General features: G+C 34.1%; 1 protein-coding gene across 1 annotated transcript; it reads left to right on the forward strand.

Annotated features, from left to right (window-relative positions):
• The first annotated feature begins 707 nt into the window (after positions 1-707).
• LOC129245365 (uncharacterized) lies at positions 708-18,676 on the forward strand. The gene is made up of 5 exons (XM_054883477.1): positions 708-1,204; positions 13,988-14,188; positions 17,425-17,562; positions 17,633-17,950; positions 18,011-18,676. Exons 1-5 carry the CDS (start codon positions 953-955, stop codon positions 18,500-18,502), a joined length of 1,401 nt encoding a protein of 466 aa, XP_054739452.1. The 5' UTR covers positions 708-952; the 3' UTR covers positions 18,503-18,676.
• Positions 18,677-19,985: the final 1,309 nt, after the last annotated feature.

Raw genomic sequence — 19,985 nt, forward strand, 5'->3', positions numbered from 1 at the left:
CCGACTGTCGTGGGACTGTATCTTATTTGCTTGCAAGTCGTGCCGTTTAATTTTTGCACGAAGTAAAGCTATATGAATGATACCGAGTTTTTTCTGATTATTAGTCAATTTCTGAAAATATTTTAGAAAACATTTTTTTTGCACTACTAATTCAATTCATTTCTTGAACTAAAAAAATAACAACAATTTTTTGCATTCGATATATGCTTATCTAACGAAATACTTGCGTACCTACAGACAGACATATATACATTTATAATAAATAATCATGGCAATAATAATAAACAGCTTAGCTGTATATAAATCGAAATGCGTACTCCCTAGATTTATCTTATCTTCAATTATTTTAAGACAGTAATCCGATTAGTTCCATTTAAATATATACCATCAGCTGGCCGCTCAGAAAAGAGATACACCAAAGCTATTCAATTTGAAATAAAAAAAATGCTGTGTTAGAGAATTCATAAAAGTTATTTAGATTTACTTGCGAAAATTTCTTAGTGAAAGCTTTACTGCTCAGCTACCAAAACTAAACTTACAGTTGGCTGCATACCAAGTAGCTGACTACGCTGCTGCTGTCACTTTTTATTTAAGCGCGCAACTCTCTGCCATTAGCGTTGCTTGTAGCTTTTTACTCATTCAGCCGCTGATAATTTGATTTGAATTCGTACGTTTAACACAAAGTTTAGTAAGATTTTTGCGCTTCAAATGCGCGGTTGAGTTTCGTACAATTTTCGCTTAGCGCGCTTAAGCAATTCGAATCGGTGAAATTAACATTTTGCATTTCTTAAATACAAAAACGAGGTGGTGTTAAGTGTGTTTGCATTTCTAATTGAATGCATGTGCACCAACAACCACATAATACATAAATTCATTAATGAAAAAAGTGTGTCGTTGAAACGGTTCAAATTGATTTTGTATTTTTTTTTGTTTGTTTTCGAACTGATTTTCAATGGCGGTGTATCGCAGCAAAATGCGTTCATTTGGTAGCGTATCCTTTTGTTCGTCTATTTTTGGGCCAATTTTATTCCTGCTACTGGTGCAGTGGTGCTGTGTTGCTGTCACCACCGCTTACGAGGAGAATGATAAATTTTGCATACGCACTCAACCGATGCTGCTGGCGGATATTGAGAAGCATGTAAATCCTTTGGACGGTGATCCCAATTGCAAAGTGCTGGCCACAACGCTAACCGTGAAGGAGAAGGTAAGTGGATGGGGTATAAGTCAGCTTTGTTGGGGTTTCTATGCTGAAAAAGCTGCTCCAAATCGAAGTGATCTCATTTCGAGAATTTCTATTTATTTTAAAGCCGCAATATACCTGTATGTAAGTCGGAATGTAGAATGGTTAGGCCTGATTATTATTATTTATTGCCACAAGGTGTTGCTTAACAGAAGGTGGACACAGGTACAAACGGCAGGTAGACCGACTCAAATTAATTGCTACTTTAACTCATGACTTGGAAATTTTGCTCTATCTCCGCATTTCCGTTTAATAGGCGGTTGTTTTTAAGTCTGAGCTATAAATTTTAAAAACGTTTTAAAAAAATAGTAAAACGGAAAAATTAAATGGGGAAATAAATGAAATTATAAAAATTTTTATTATTAAATATTTATTATTATTATTATTACTATTATTTATAGATATCCCCTAATAATAATAATAATATAATAAAATATGTATATATAAAAATTTGCTTAAAATATGATGCTTTATACTTTTTTTATTGTTTTTTTTATGTTTTTCTTTCTATGTATTTATTATTTTATTATTATGCTAATTTTGAAACAAATTTAAAAAATTGAAAAATAATTAATAAAAAATTAAATGAGAAAATAAAATTAATGTTTTATGACATTTTTTATTTATTTTTATTATTTACTTATTATTATTATTTTTACTATTTATAGGTGATATACACAATATAATAAAATATATATAAACATTTGCTTAACATATGTATGATGCTTTACACTTTTTTTATTAATGTTTTTCTTTTCATATATAATATTTAATATTTTTATTATTATAATTATTTAAAAAATATACATTAAATTTAAAAAATTGAAAAATAAATAAAATTTAGATACATTTTATATTTTTTTATTTATTAAAGTCAAATATACAACCTTGGATTATTTTTGCAATGGTTGATTTTATTACATTTTTTAGTTAGTTTTTGAAACTTAATTATTAACAAATTATATTAATTTTGAAACTATAATTTTATTAAATTTAAAAAGTATTTGACAGCAAACTCATTTTTACTAATATTTTTTATTTATTTACGAATACTATTAATTTTTAAACTATTTTTATATACATAGAATTAAATAAAGTTTAATTAAAAGAGTGTTTTTAAGGGGTTACATGGGTTTTGTCGGGTAAAAAAGGCCTATTTTCAGTATTTTTTTCTATGCAAAAAATTATTTATTTAATTCAAACTTTTTTCTGTCTTATAGATACATATTTAAAGAATAATTTTTGAAATTAAAAAAAAAATTTAAACTCCTCCATTGGGGCGTCATTTCCGGTGACTCCTCGAAAAAAAGGTGCGTCCGCGTTGTCAGCATAACTCCTGACAGGATCATCGAAAATGAAAAAACAAAAAAAAGTGTTTTAGTTAAGACCATAAACTCGTGCTTGAACGAAGGAAAGAAAAAAAGTAAAAATTGGAATTTTGGCAGACATTTTTTCGAAAAAATGAAAATTTCGGTAAAATTTGCTTGACATTTTTTTTTAAATAGTTGTAATTGAAAAAAAACCTTCGTGTAAGCACGAGTAAATTGTATCTCGAACACCTGTGTAAAATTTTATCAAAATTTCATGGGTTTAGTAGAACATTTGACAACAGACTTTGAAAACACGGTTCCGAGAAAAACGCGTTTAAAGTTTTGAGTAACAATAAAATGGCTTGGAGCCCACACATTCCAAAGGCTGTATCTCCGAAACTATTATTCGGATCGACTTCAAAATTTAGGATAATATTCTTGAGTTGTTGTAGAAATTAATAGGCAAAAAATCGAACCCGTTTTTGAACCCACGAAACCCCTTAATATATTACATAATGTAATAAAATTTTAGCTTAATTAAAATAAACATTATTTACAAATATTAAAAATTAAATCAAATATTTTTATTATTTTTTAATATTTAGTTTTATCAATTTTTGTATCTTTATTCATTTTTTTATTATAAAGCTCTTTACTTTGCTAAAAATTAAATAAAGTTTAATTAAAGGAGTTTTTAAAATACGTAATTTATTATAAAATTTTACCTTAATTAAATTTAAAACTATTTGAAATATTAAAAATTTTGTAAAATTTTATATTTCTGGTTTTTTATTTTTTGTTTTTATTAATATTATATTATTATGAATTTTAAAACTATTTTTAAATATAAAAAATTAAATAAATCAATTATAAATTTAATAAAATAAATTTAAGCTTAATTTTATTATTTATATTAAATTTAAAACTATTTTTAAATATTTAAAATTATGTAAAATTTTATATTTCTAGTTTTTTTTATTTTTTGTTTTTATTAATATTATTATGAATTTTAAAACTATTTTTATATATAAAAAATTAAATAAATCAATTATAAATTTAATAAAATAAATTTAAGCTTAATTTTATTATTTATATTAAATTTAAAACTATTTTTAAATATTTAAAATTATGTAAAATTTTATATTTCTAGTTTTTTTATTTTTTGTTTTTATTAATATTATTATGAATTTTAAAACTATTTTTATATATAAAAAATTAAATAAATCAATTATAAATTTAATAAAATAAATTTAAGCTTAATTTTATTATTTATATTAAATTTAAAACTATTTTTAAATATTTAAAATTATGTAAAATTTTATATTTCTAGTTTTTTTTATTTTTTGTTTTTATTAATATTATTATGAATTTTAAAACTATTTTTATATATATAAAAAATTAAATAAATCAATTATAAATTTAATAAAATAAATTAGAGCTTAATTTTATTATTTATATTAAACTTAAGCCATTTTTACATATTAAAAATTAAATTAAATTTAATTAATACACTTAGTTGCATATATTTATTAATATTCTTAATTTTAAAAATATTTTTATTTAATTATTTATTTGTTTATTATAAAGTTAAAAATATTTTTAAATACAAAAATTTTAATAAAATTCAATTAAATTTTGGTTTTTTTATAACTCTTTTTATTCTTAAAGCTGCTATATATTTTTTATTTATTTTTTTTAATTATTAATGTTTATTTTGTAAATTTAAATACATTAAAAAATTAATGTACAAAAAAAATGTTATTAGTTTTATTTGTAGTACAGATTTGGTATACGATAAATCTAAATTCAAAAAATTTGACACAAAGTCAAATTCAGATAGAGTTCTAAAGGGTGATAAATTTAGAGGTATCGAAATTTTAATTGAAATACAATAAAACAACGACAATTCAATTTGATGGGCCAATCTTTATTATTTTTGTGTAGAACCTTTCATGAAACTTATTTTTTTAAAGATTATGCCTTTCAAATGTTGGCCGCAACTGCGCCGTAATTCGGCCATCCGTAAACACCAATTCTGAATGACTTGCTGCAGGACTTCGGTCGGTATCTCGTAAATAACTTAAGTAATGTTGGCTTTCAATGCCTCAATCGAAGCTGGTTTATCCACAAAGCATTCAGACTTTACATACCCCCACAAATGAAAGTTCAAAGGTGTGATATCACACACCAATCCACTTGTCCGAGACGAGAGGTAAATCGCTCACCGAAACGACGACGCAGTAAATCCATTCTTTCACGAGCTGTATGGATAATAGCGCCGTCTTGTTGGAACCAAATGCTGTGGAAAACACGACCTTCAATTTCCGGCATCAAAAAGGCGTTTATCATGGTGCGATAGCTTTCGCCTTGCACTGTTACCATGGCGCCTGCTTCGTCTTTGAAGAAATATGGGTTGCACCACCCCATAGGCCGCACCAAACGGTTGTTTTCAATGTATGTAAAGGCTGTTCTTGAAGGGCTTCGGGTTGCTTTTCAGCCCAAATACGGCAATTTTGCTTATTACCGTAGCCATTAAATTTGCGTCCCGAATTGCGGATCTAGCGCAAGCTTGTCAAAAACCCAACGACTGAAATTATGACACTTTGGCAAATTGGCCGCCTTCATATGTTGGACTAATTGTATTTTATGCGCTTTCAAACCAAGATCTTTGCATAAAATCGCCCAAGTAGTGCCATAAGATGTCAAGTTTTTGAAATCAGCGCCGAATCGATTCATCCTGGTCTTCGGCAAAACTCTCATTTACAGCCGGAATATTCGCTTCATTTCGGGCTGTAGGTGGTCTAATCGGTCGAGTATAATCCAATAATGTTAAATTATTCTCAATTTTGCCCATGGTTTGCCGAATAGTGCTTTCGGTGGGACGATTATGTCCACCATAACTTGGCCTGAGCGCGCGATGAAAACTTTTCATAGAATACCAATTGGGGTCAAAGACAAGACACTCTTATAGGGATGCGAGGCCTGGACGTTAAAAACCATAAGCATACACCGACTAGAATCTTTCGAAAATTGGTGCTATAGAAAAATGATGAGAATAAGCTGGACTGACAAAATATCAAATGACATAGTGCTAAATAGAATGCAAACCTCTAGGAACATGCTAACGGGCATAAAAAGAAGATAAGTCACTTATTTCGGAACCATAACAAGAGGTGACAAATACGACCTTTTACAACTGCTGATACAAGGAAAAATTTAAGGACAAAGAGAGATTGGTAGGAAGAAAATGACGTGGCTAGACAACATCAAGGAGTGGACAGGTCTCAAAACAATCGGCGAACTAACAGTGGCTGCGACAAACAGACACAAATATAGTGACATCATTAATAATGTGACCTGACAACCGTGCGACTAAGATCAGGATGACGACGATGTGTATAATCGCGAACATCCAGCATGGATACGCCGATTAAGAAGAAGAATCCCAAGATCGCCGAAATTAGGTCACGCACATCGTGACGATTTTTGAACTTTCGCTCTCTTGCTATACGAATAAGCTCTTTTAAATAACTCAATTAGTTAGTGTCATAGGTAGAACTCTTTTTAAGAGAATCAACGAGAATTCGGAAATCGAGTGTTAATATCTCTGTATTGTTAACTTGCTTTCAGCCTGTCAAATAATCTACAACTTACTGATTGAGACATGTAACAGCACAAAAACAAAAAAGAAACAAGAAACAAAAAAAGAGGTTGTCTGCAAAGTCGGTTTACTGACGATAGTTTAACGTGATAACGTCATAAGAAAATACTGATTGAATGGTTGCATTTTTCAAAAGAAAATTTTAATTTTAGTTGTTTGATAGATATTTTGTATGGATATAGAGAATGAGTTAACATTAACATAACATAATATACTTTAACATAACATAACATAACATAACATAACATAACATAACATAACATAACATAACATAACATAACATAACATAACATAACATAACATAACATAACATAACATAACATAACATGACATAACACAACACAACACAACACAACACAACACAACACAACACAACATAACATAACATAACATAACATAACATAACATAACATAACATAACATAACATAACATAACATAACATAACATAACATAACATAACATAACATAACATAACATAACATAACATAACATAACATAACATAACATAACATAACATAACATAACATAACATAACATAACATAACATAACATAACATAACATAACATAACATAACATAACATAACATAACATAACATAACATAACATAACAAATTACCCCGTATTAAAGCACTTATCAACAGCTTTCATTTGATACCCATATTGTACATACACAACCAAAGGTTACCCGGGTCCACGTTTTGACCTATATCTCGAGACCATATCTACCAATATGTACCCAAACAATACGGAAACCATCTTCAATACCTCCTTAACAATGTGTGTAAGTTTGGTTTAATTCGGTGCAAAGACCCGGCGGGTCCACGTTTTGGCATATATTTCCAGACCCTAGTCATCAATAGGTATGAAAATTACCCCCTATTAAAGCACTTATCAACAGCTTTCATTTGATATCCATATTGTACAAACACATTCTAGGGTCCACGTTTTGGTCTCTATCTCGAGACCCTAGTCACGGAGCGGATGGAAATACTCTGAACTAAAGCATTCACCAACAGCTTCCATTTGATACCCATATTGTACATACACATCCGAAGGCTACCCGGGTCAACGTTTTGACCTATATCTCGAGACCCTATCTACCAATAGGTATTCAAACTATACGGAAATCATCTTCAATACCTACTTAACAATGTGTGTAAGTTTGGTTTAATTCGGTGCAAAGACACGGCGGGTCCACGTTTTGGCATATATTTCCAGACCCTAGTCATCAATAGGTATGAAAATTACCCCGTATTAAAGCACTTATCAACAGCTTTCATTTGATACCCATATTGTACATACACATCCGAAGGTTACCCGGGTCCACGTTTTGACCTATATCTCGAGCCCTATTTCCAAAATAAAATATAATCCATGTTACTCGTGATGTAGCTTTCGAATGGTGAAAGAATTTTTAAAATCGGTCCAGTAGTTTTTGAGCCTATTCATTACAACCAAACAAACAAAGTTTTCCTCTTTATAATATTAGTATAGATATGGTAAATATTACCATACATTTTTTCCTTCAGATATAATAAAATAATAATAATAATAACATTAAAACAACAGGTATTATTAACAAACTTGGTTTTATTTGAAATTCTCAAGTAAATCAAAATAATAATAATCAATAAGAAGGCATATGCCAATACAAATACGTGAATTTATATATGTACATATGCGCATATACATACATACATATATACGCTCACTTAAGTAGGGGAGAGCAAGATGTCGAACGTTGCCGTTCGTTTGCTTTGTTTGCTTTGTCGTTCCTTCCGCTCTTTCGCTTGCAGTTCATTCAATGCAATGAGCAAGGTAACTACATATGAGCAAGGTAACTACATATGAGCAAGGTAACTACATATGAGCAAGGTAACTACATATGAGCAAGGTAACTACATATGAGCAAGGTAACACTAATATGAGCAAGGTAACTACATATGAGCAAGGTAACACTAATATGAGCAAGGTAACTACATATGAGCAAGGTAACTACATATGAGCAAGGTAACTACATATGAGCAAGGTAACTACATATGAGCAAGGTAACTACATATGAGCAAGGTAACACTAATATGAGCAAGGTAACTACATATGAGCAAGGTAACTACATATGAGCAAGGTAACTACATATGAACAGTAATGAGCAAGGTAACACTAGTATGAGCAAGGTAACGGCAATGAACAGTAATGAGCAAGGTAACGACACATTTTTTCGTGCGTGCAGCCTGTTAAATCGAATTATAAGACGTTATCACGTCAAAAAAAAAACAAAGCAATTTGCAATGTTTTAAAAGCATAAGGTTACCCGTCGAGTTTTCTATGCGTCTACGTAATGACCCCACATAGCACGTCGATGTTCACGAAATTCTACAGCAAATCACCTCACACCGACCAAAAATAGATTCTTCATTAACAAGAATAAACCATATTTGGTAGAAATGCATGACATAGACAGACACACATACATACATACATATGTGCATGCATATTTCAAAAAGTGCATACAAAGCGATTTTCAATTACTGCAATGTTAACTGAATGCAACTAACAAAAAATCGAGAAAAATTTCATCGCTACTTGGCTGTAAAACCAGTTTTCTTAGCAATGAAAATACCAAATAATATCAATTTTCTAAATTTAATTGTTAAGCAACCCGACTAAAAAGTTGTCATAAATGTTTGTTTTGGTGTTTGTGCTGCACATTCACACACACATGAGTTGGCATAGGCGGGCTAGTGAATATTGCACATAAATAATAGAAATACTAAATTTGAAAAAAATATGATTTATAAGAACTAAAATGTGTGCTTACGGTATTATTAGACAAGTTTTTCAAATAAAAGTTGTAGAACAATGTAATAAAATGTCCACATATTGTTTTTTGTACGGGTATTGACCAATTATCTGCTCATTTAATTCACGCCATTTGGTTTGATTTCTGTATGCACAGGTGGAATTTAGCGGCCTTATTTGAAACGCGCCGTATGTTGGGTTTGATAAGAAAATGTATTTGAAAGTTTATGTGTTGGTGTTAGGGTGGGAAAAGAGGAAATGCTGTTATCACACAAAGCGTGGGACATTCCAATTTGCGTATGCGATCGCCCTGTTTTTTATGCCCAATGATAAAAATCACTGGTCCTAAATAAATAATCTGTTGTTATATATCAGGTAAGTCCATAAGTTCGTGCGTTTTTTAAAGGTGGTTTTTTAAATTAATAAAAAAGATGTTTAAAGTATTTATTAATCAATAATATATTTTTCTTCATTATTTACAATGTCTTACCAACGTTTGGGCAAATTTTAAATTCCCTGCTCAAAAAGTTTTTTGTCCTTGCAGCCAAAATACGCTTCAATATCCCATTTTATAGCTTCTTTTGAGGAGTAGTTCTGGTTACTCATATGGGATTGAAGTCCACGGAAAAGGTGATAATCACAAGGTGCAATATCCGAGAGTATGGTGGATGCGGCAATAGCTCCCTTCCGAGCTCGTTCAGCTTGCCTAATGCTTGCCTTGCGGTATGAGGTCTTGCGTTGTCGTGGTGAAACAAAACTTTGCGTCTATTCACTAAAGACGGTCGATTTTTTTTAAGTGCCTCATTTAGGTGTGATAACTGATGGGAATAATAATCAGCAGTTATCGTCTGGTTTGGTTCCAGAAGTTCATAATAAATAATACCGGCCATATTCCACCAAATAGACAGGAGAATATTCTTGCGGTGAAGACCATCTCTGGGGGTCGGTTCTGGTGTTTCATCTTTATCTAACCATTGGCGTTTGCGAACAGGATTATTGTAAAGGACCCATTTTTCATCACCAGTAACGATACGGTTCAAAAAACTTTCATTTTCAAGCCGTTACAGCAGCTGAGAACAAATATTCACTCTCTGCTGAAGGTTGGCGACGGAAAGTCTATGCGGAACCCATTTTTCCAGCTTTGAAACCTTTCCCACTGAACCAGGTGCCAGTGAACTGTTCCATGCGATGAATTTAACCTCTGAGCTATCATATCGACTGTCAAATTTGGCTCAGCTTCCACGAGTTCGAGCATCGGTTCACGCTAGAGCTTTTTGGAAAGCTCTTTTCTCGTGCTAACACGTGTTTGATTAATTGTTGTTTGCTTTTAGTCGTTCGTGAGTTATAGCGTCGCAAACATGGAGCAAAATAAAGAGAAAATACGGCATATTTTACAGTACTACTACGATAAAGGCAAAAATGCATCTAATGCTCCCAATAAAATTTGTGCAGTTCATGGACCCGATACAGTTTCCATTTCCACCGCACAACGATGTTTTCAACGTTTTCGTTCTGGTACAGAGCTGATCGAAGATGCACCGCGGTCCGGAAGGCCTGTCGTCAAAAATTAAGATAAAATCGCTGAATTGATCGAAAGAGACCGGCATAGTAGCAGCCGTAGCATCGGCCAAGAGCTGGGCATGAGTCATCAAACCGTTATAAACCATTTGAAGAAGCTTGGATTCAAAAAGAAGCCCGATGTATGCCACACGACTTGACGCAAAAAAACATTTTTGCCCGTATGGATGCATGCGAATCGCTTCTGAATCGCAACAAAATCGACCCGTTTTTGAAGCGGATGGTGACTGGCGATGAAAAGACGACAACGTGAAGCGCAAACGGTCGTGGTCGAAAAGCGGTGAAGCTGCCCAGACGGTGGCCAAGCCTGGATTGACGGCCAGGAAGGTTCTTCTGTGTGTTTGGTGGGATTGGCAGGGAATCATCCACTATGAGCTGCTCCCCTATGGCCAAACGCTCAATTCGGACCTATACTGCCAACAGCTGGACCGCTTGAATGCAGCACTCATGCAGAAGAGGCCATCTTTGATCAACAGAGGCCGAATTGTCTTCCATCAGGACAACGCCAGGCCACACACATCTTTGGTGACGCGCCAGAAGCTCCGGGAGCTCGGATGGGAGGTTCTTTTGCATCCACCGTATAGTCCGGATCTCGCACCAAGTGATTACTACCTATTTCTGTCTATGGCGAACGAGCTTGGTAGTCGGAAGTTGTCCACAAGAGAGTCCTGTGAAAATTGGCTCTCCGAGTTTTTTGACAATAGGGAAGCGAGCTTCTATAAGAGGGGCATTATGAAGTTGGCATCTCGTTGGGAACTCGTCATCGAACAAAACGGCGCATACAGTAGGTTCTGTTTTTATGCGGTAGATACGTTCCGCAAGAAACAGCATAAAAAAAAACAGCATAAAAAAGCTACTAGTTCTATAGTAAAACTATAGATACGTTTCAAAAGTGCTAAAACCGCATAAATCTGAAATAATGTAATAAAATCGCATAAAAAAGGGCACTAGTCCCATATTATAACTATAGATACGTTCCATAGACCGCATGAATCTGAAATAATTAAATAAAATCGCATAAACAAAATATTGTATTTTTGAAAATTATATCTTTATTTAAGAAACGTCAGAATCGAAAAATAAATTTAAGTCAGAAATAGAATCAGACAATACCCACATGTTGCGCGTTCGTTTAGGATTTGGCGTAAAATCACTTTCGTCACTTGAGGAAATGTACACGTCTGATCTAGATAGTTATGCAGGCGGTTCCATACTTGTAGGGTTAGCATTTCTGATGTAATCTGTGATGAGGTTTTGCTTAGCTGGCTTAGAATCTTGTTTATATGTACAATTCCCGATAGGTCGACATGCATTTTGTAATTTAAAAAAAAACCGCACTATTTCAAAACCGCATAAAAAAAGCCGCATAAAAACACAACCTACTGTATTTGACTTAAATCGCATTATTATAACCAATTTTATGAACAATTGAAAATTCAATAAAAATACCGCAAGACTTTTTCGACAACCTATATATAAATTTTTTTTAAATGTGTCATAAAATTTATGAAATTGTGTACATTTTGAGGAACAAATCAACTGCTTGTTGTTGTTGTGTTTTTAATTCACTTATGCCTAAAAAATGTACGGTATGTGGTATTGTATATTTAATATGTATGTATGTATGCATGTAAATCAGTAATCATATAATTAATAATCGTATAGAGTAAATGGTATGCAATGTACGTGTATATAATAGAATATTATTTAATATATAAGTATTAATTATTAGGAGTAATTACGAGGTGTGGCCATTAAGTAAAGAAACTGTGAAAAACATTGGCATAAACACTGGGTCCATATAAATAGCTTATGACATTCACTTACACTCAACTTTTTTATTATTATTTTTTTTTTATAATTAAAGCTTTATATTTATTTAATGTTCTATTTTTTTAATTTTCTAATTTTTTCAATTTTCTATTTTTTTTTTAATTTTCTACTTTTTTTAAATTTTGTTTTTTTTTTAATTTTCTAATTTTTAAATATTCCATTTTTTTGTTTTTTTTTTTTTAATTTTCTATATTTTAATTTTCTAGTTTTTTAATTTTCTATTTTCTTAATTTTCTATTTTTTATTTTTTTTTTTAAATTGTAGACATTTTGATCAAAAAAATTACAGTACTCAAATAGAGAACAAACAAAATAAATAAATATTAAATATTATATGAGGTATAGCTATTAAATAAAGTGATTGAAATTAGAAAACTTATTATTTTTTATTTTTTTATATATTTAAAAAATTTTTTTTTTACATTTTTTTATATTTCTATAGACATTTTTTTAATTATTTTTTATTTTGTTATTTTTTATATTTTTTTTATTATTTCATGTGTTGTACAACTTTGCTTTCGCCGTTTTGTCCCTTAATTTAAAGCGTTGTTTTCAAAAATGTGGTCACCGTCGTTTGTCTATACTTTCTCCCATCTTTCGAGTAATATTTTTAGATTATCCATTTTTCTTTTCGTAGTGATGAAAATTTGTTAATCAGCCAGAGCCTGTGCCATTGCCCAAATCCAATGCTAATATTATTATTATTATTATTATTATTCATTGCTCGACTCAAAAGCCTTAATCACGTTTATTACCGCTTCCATGTTATAGTTTCACTCGGTTCTCTTTAATGTTGACCTTCTTTAGCGGGCTTCATATGAAATTTCGTAAGAATTCATTGAAAAATTCAAACTAATTTTTTTATTGAATTTCGTGGTGGAAAGGAAGGAGGGGTGGAAAATAGGAAGCAGGGGCTTTTTGATTAGAGAATGACGGGCAACGGTGGCTATTTACATTCGTATTAGACGCTTACAGTTACTGATGAATTTCACTAGATGTGCGTTAATTAAGCCCCCAATATCTGCAGGTGTAGCGAAGAAGTAAGAGAGCCCAGTGGTCTAAATCTTTGCCAGACAAGAGTAGGGCAGCTGAGAAGAAAATACTGAGATGATTCCACCTCGTCCTCCAGAGAGTTTCTGCAGAAAGGACTTGAAGCAATCCCAAGTCCCACCGCGCGAATACCTAACGGATAATGCCCGGTAGGAATGCCCACCAAATTCGAGCACTGAAGCTTTGTTAGCCTTAGAAGTTTCCTCGAGCGCTCCTGATCTACCCGTGACCAGAAGATTCACGCGACTTTGCGCATTTGCGCATTAGCCCAGCGCTGGCTGAGTTGACGCAGGTCCCATATTTCCAGGAGCAAACCACAGGTTCTCAATCGAATGGATACTCCTTTAGACGAAAGAAGAATTTGTGAATGTGAATTTTGTTTCCAATTTTTTTAATGCCTGGTGTAAGTCCTTGAAACTTGAGTATCTTTGTACAAAAATCTTTGCGTTTCGCTACATTTTGAATTCAAAATCATTCATAACAAATATTAGTAAAATAAAAAAACTCTTTTTCAGGAAAGTTTCCTGGCGACCATGTGTAAGGATCACGGCACGTCCTATAAGGATACCTATTATTTCTTCAAACTACGCAATGGTGAACTAAGTGGACGGGGAACGCACAAAGAGATTTGCGATGGCATGAGAAATCCTTTGCTTGCCTGGGTGCCGTATAATATGGTTTTGGAGAATTTCGTGCAGGAATTGAATCCGAAAGAGGTAAGAGCACACAAAGTGGTTACAAAAGTGGAGATGCTGAATGAAAAAGTAGGCGAATCTATTAAAGGTGGTATCGGTAAATCAGCTGATTTGTTGATTTGTCTTTTTTTTTCTTTCGCCGTGCCCACGTGGCTGTCAGCCGGAATAAAGCAAGGCGAATTATTTCTTTGTTTTCTAAATTGCCAATACTTTTCTTTGACAATCAAAAGTACAAAATATTGTTGTTGGTCTAGTGCCACCACCTTCAATGAATGCGCCTTGTTTTTAATCATAAAAGAATACTATTTTATTTACGAATATTATACCTCAAATATTAGGTGCCCACAAATGCGAGCTGGGGTGAGAGTTACAGAACTCATCACCTTTTTATAGATTTATAATAATATTGTAATAAAAACATTAAATATGGGAAGTGATTATTGGTACACGCCTTTAGTTGCCCATTCAGCTACACGACTGTTTTTGTTGTTGTTGGTTTTTTTTTTGCCTGATTTATAATTTGCCGGACGAATTTAAATTGATTATGATAATCAAGTTGCCCGTAAGCGCGAAGTTTTCTTTTTCTTTTTTATGCTTACATTGGTTGTTAAACGACGGACAAATTGATCGACAAACAAAACTGACTATTTGATGATTTGTGACAATATGAATGTCATGAATATTCTCACCTGGTCGAAGTAAAAGAAGTTGTGAGTAAGAAATTGTTTATTTACTAAACAAAAATGTTACATAATGTAATTTCATATGCGAAATTTCAATTCGACAAAGTAATTTGATAAACTGAAAAAAGTTAGGTTAGAATTCCCTAGGCTTTAATCTTCTTCTTCTTCTTAATTGGCGCGATAACCGCTTACGCGATTTTAGTCGAGTTTAACAAAGCGCGCCAGTCGTTTCGTTCTCGTTCTAACCGGCGCCAGTTGGACACAACAAGTGAAGCCAAGTCCTTCTCCACCTGATCTTTCCAACGCAGAGGAGTCCTATCTCTTCCTCTGCTACCACCAGCTGGTATCGCATCTTCCAGAGCCGGAGCGTTTGTATCCATTCGGATGACATGATCCAGCCGCTAGATCTATATTCGCTGCGCTATGTTTATTTCGCCATAAAGTTCATACAGCTGATCGTTCCATCGCCTGCGATATTCGCCATTGCCAACGTGCAAAGGTCCAAAAATCTTTCGCAGAACATTTCTCTCAAACACTCCAAGCGTCGCTTGATCGGATGTTGTCATCGTGCACGCTTCTGCGCCATAGGATTGTTCGTCGGGAGAGGACTTTACTGCTCAGTTGCCTACTTAGTCCAAAGTAGCACTTGTTGGCAAGAAAGATTCTACTTTGGATATCCAGGCTGACATTGTTATAGGTGTTAAGGCTGGTTCCTAAATAAACCGAGTCTTTTACAACCTCGAAATCATAACTGTCAACAGTGACATGGGTGCCAATACGCGAATACGCCGACTGTTTCTTTGATGATTGCACGCTCTTATAAAAAATTGTGCCTGAGCGATTAAGTTCTGCGGCTCATACGATTCTCTCAAACATCAGGTTAAAGAAGTCACATGACAGCGAGTCACCCTGCCTGAAACCTCGTTTGGTATCAAACGGCTCGGAAAGGTGCTTCCCAATTCTGACGGCACTGCTGGTATTGTGCAACGTCATCTTTCATAGCCGTATTAGTTTTGGAGGATACGAAATTCAGACATCGCGGCTTTAATCAATATATTGTATATTTCCCTAAGAGGAACAAAGGACGTAAATAAACTTAGATTTATTTAATGCAAGCAATTTTATTTGCCTCCATGAACGGTCTGCTTGCGGCGCTTCTGCTTCAACTAGTCGCCTCCCTCTACTTGTTGGACGGTCTCCTGCGCCGCGACTTCCTTCTGGGCACCAGTCTAAGGCTGGTTGTGCAATATCTCCATGAAGCTCCCGAAGTGAATGCTTGCAGAGTTCGTATATCGTACATTGTCGTGTTTCATGTCTCGCATCCATACAAACGACATACTTCAATCAGATCAATCTCCTTTAACCTGATTGCACTTTGAGCTGCGATGGAAATAACTTAAAAGTCGTAAAATCTCTCAAGGGACATGACAGCATTTTCGGGCAGTTAACACCGCATTTCTCCGAACTTCAAACAAATCCCTCTATCTGCAAACTAGAGTTTGAGGATCGTACTAGGGCAATCTTTCCAAATAGGCAGGATTGGATCGAGGGGAAAATCTGCACCGAAGCTTGCACCTCTGTCTTCACTAACGGCTCCAAGATGGAATCGAGAGTCGGAGCAGGGGTTCTCTCTAAATCAGCCAATTTATGTATCTTGTTTAAACTGCCGAATACTGCTAGTATTTTTCAAGCAGAAGTCTTTGCGATCCTGCAGGCATGCAAAATACATAGGGAAAGCGGGAGCGAGGGAGATATTAACATTTCATAGTCAAGCCGCGGTCAAGGCTCAGGACGAAATTAGTAAACTCCTGTAAGGAGGAGATCAAATCTCTTGGGTGTGCAGGTAACATTTCTCTGATCTGGGTGCAGAGTCATAGGAACATAGAGGGAAATGAAATTGCTGATGAGCTTGCCAGGAAGGGGACTAAGTTGGCCTCAGAGACTTCTTACCCGGCATCCCGCTGACAGTTGTTAAAGGGAAACTGCATAAATTATTTTTTAGGAAAGCGCAGAAAAGATGGAGCTCCATTTCTTCATGGGCTATTTCGAAAACCTTTTGGCCCCAGTACAATATACGGAGGACTTAGAAAGCCCTTTGGACTCCGCGTCATTCAATTTCCAAACTCGTAGCTGTGTTTACCGGTCACTGGACGATCGGCACACACGCGAAAAATTTAGGGTTACCATTTAACCCTTATTGCAGAAGCTGTATGGGCCTTTCAGTTCTACGTAACCGGAACAACCCTGATTTATATCCGGCCAAGGACTGTCTTTTCAACAGCATTCCCCCTATATGTATGGGGAATGTTTATGCAACAACAACTTTTCAATGGTTCATCAAGAAAACGTAGTGGTTCCACCAGAAATACGTAAGTGGCAAAAGAGGGAAATCAATTAGTACAGGGGAAAATAGAGATGCCTAGAGCTAAGTAGGGAGAAGATAAATAAAATGATTCCTTCGAAAGCATCACAATAGCTATTTTTAACATATTTTATAGCAGACCGTTTAACCTTACCAAAGAGGATTTTCAAAAACAAAAAAAAAAATAAACAAAAAAACATATTATTTTCCAGCAACTGAGCTATATTGGCAAGGCAACTGATGTGGATCGCGAAAAGACGGAACTCTGTCACTTCAGTCATACCGATCTCGTTACGAACATCACAGCAGATCTATTTGCGTGCATCGTCATGATTTTCGAAGACAACTTTGTAAGTCTGAAATTAAAAATAATACTTCTTTAATACTTTTTTCACAAAACCTCTCGTACTCTTCTTTCAGTATGGTCAAGATGCCAACATCAACGTGCTAGTCGAAATAAATCCTATTATGTACGAACTGCGCAACATCACCTACTTGCCCTGGATCAATGTTTCGACCAGCTACAAGACTTTGCTCGATCGAACAGTGCTTCACAATCCAAATCGCGAATCAAAACAAATTTATGGCAGCATAAAATATGGCTTCGTCGAGAAGGTACATCTGAATGTAAGCACCATTTATAGCCACAATTTGGACCGATTGCCGCTGCTGTTCGAACATGCGGGTGCTGTGCTGGAATTGAATGACGTCGGTGTGGGTGGTGTGGAAGTCTCAACGGTAAGAATATAATTTTATAGAATTATGAATTGAAAATAAAAATGCATCTCCATTTACCAGAAAGCCTATTTCGGCCGCTTTATGGATGCGCGCACTTCAGTGAATGTGGAAGTGATCGGTCAGTGGGCTGAGCATCATCAGCAGTTCAATGCCGATGTTTTCGAATATTTCGGTTATGGCATTAAACGCTACCGCAATGAAATCCATCATGGTGAAGTTACATTTACGCGCATAGAGAGTGCCGAACCAGTTTATGAAACACCAGATTCCAAACACCTTGCGGCGTCCACCTTACACAATATGGGGGGTAATAAATTCGAACGCATGGAAATGGCTGATGGGGAGAATGGTACGCAAATGGCAGGCTGGGATGATGAAGAGCTTTCCGGGTCATCGCATGACGGTCATCCGTACCCGGGCTTCTATCCGTGGTTCGTAGTGGGCACCATTGTGGTAGCGGTGGTGCTGTTGACGGTAGTGATCGGCATGGTGCGCGCTTGGAGTAAGATTGAGGAGAAAAAACTCTACAAATTGGCCGCTAGCTCTGCTTAAGCGGAGGCGGGGCATATATGAAGCTGATAAGCAGAGATAATGCGTGGAGCGCATCGAAAGTTATTTTTATTGAATAGGTATTATCGAAGATATTAATATATGTATGTATGGATGTATATTTATAGTACATAGTAAATATATGTGTGTGTATATTTTACGAAGACGATAAAAAGTTTATGATTTAAAAATTATTAAAACACATTTGAAAACTCATTAAGACAAAAAAAGTTTTTTTTTCTCCATGAATTGAAGTAAATCCAAGCAGAAGGCCGTCTACACAGAAAGGAACTCTAATTATAAACATACATATGTTTCTACGTTTATATCAAAATAAATTTTTACTTTCATAAAGAAAGCTTTGTTGTAGTAAATCTAAAAAATAAAATAAAACTACTTCAAAATCTGAATCTATCTAAAGAAAAAAAACACTTCACTAAATTATACAGAAAAAAAATTATGAAGATGTCATTGATGTAGCAGCATACGGTGAATGCCGCTAAGGTTACAGTCTTTGGCCGGTTATAAAGCCGAGTCGTTCCGGTTACGTAGAACTGAGCGATCTCATATTTTAGTTCCATTTCTGACCATTTGGAATATATTTTTATATAAACTCTTTTCTTTTCGCACATTTATTGTAATTTTAAACAAAATCGGTAAAAATTTTTAATTTTAATATCTTGGAAACAAATGAGATATAAAAAAAAGTATTTAAAATAGTTTTAATGGAAGCACAATGGAAGTAGCGGATTTCTCTAATGCTATGGAATTCTTTAAATCTATTGAATATTTTAAATTAATTTTAAAGTCAACAGTATTCACATCGAACAAATGTTCTTCAACCTTTTATTTTTCATAGGAGAGTTCCTTCATTTAGAGCGAATTTTTAGTTGTTTGGTAAATAAAGAATTATTGTAGCGCGAATACCTCTAAGAGGGTAATTCCAACGAATGTTTTCTAAATAAATGTTTAGAAATTTAACTCCTTAATTATCTCTGTTTATTCAAAAAAGCATTCACATTCATAGGTTTTATTTTTCGTCTCCTGCTTTCGATTTACTCTTTTAATATATAATTATCTGGCAATGTCGTGCAACCGGCGAACCAACAACAAAAAAAAAAAAAATCTGCCAAAAATACTTCGCACTTTAACCCACTACACAGAAAAAGCTCACTACCTCTCTCTCACTCGCTCACATCTTCACACATATATCTCGGTTTGTCAGCTGCAAGTCCTGTTCCACTAAATCGAGTCGAAACCCTGCACAACGCCTTTTGGAAACATGAAAGGAAAACATTACCAGATTCCACTACTACTGTTGTTGCTCCAACTCCAACTAGAAGCATCGCCTTCACAGGCATCTTATCCAATTCCACCCCTGTATGCCCCCTACTTTTCCTATTTTCTACTTTTCTGCATTGCTCTTCTCGTTTTCAAAGTTAGTTTCGTATCGGATTCCTTCAACTTTCGAAGTAACATTTCTATT

The sequence above is a fragment of the Anastrepha obliqua genome, chromosome 4, assembly GCF_027943255.1.
Source record: "Anastrepha obliqua isolate idAnaObli1 chromosome 4, idAnaObli1_1.0, whole genome shotgun sequence".
Lineage (NCBI taxonomy): Eukaryota > Metazoa > Arthropoda > Insecta > Diptera > Tephritidae > Anastrepha > Anastrepha obliqua.

What these genes read in the sequence shown, in the direction of transcription:
- LOC129245365 (XM_054883477.1), top strand. Translation starts at nt 953, where the DNA reads ATGGCGGTGTATCGCAGCAAAATGCGTTCATTTGGTAGCGTATCCTTT. An exon ending in CGCTAACCGTGAAGGAGAAG is followed by an intron (nt 1,205 to 13,987) that starts GTAAGTGGATGG and finishes ACTCTTTTTCAG; the next exon opens with GAAAGTTTCCTGGCGACCAT. An exon ending in AGGAATTGAATCCGAAAGAG is followed by an intron (nt 14,189 to 17,424) that starts GTAAGAGCACAC and finishes ATTATTTTCCAG; the next exon opens with CAACTGAGCTATATTGGCAA.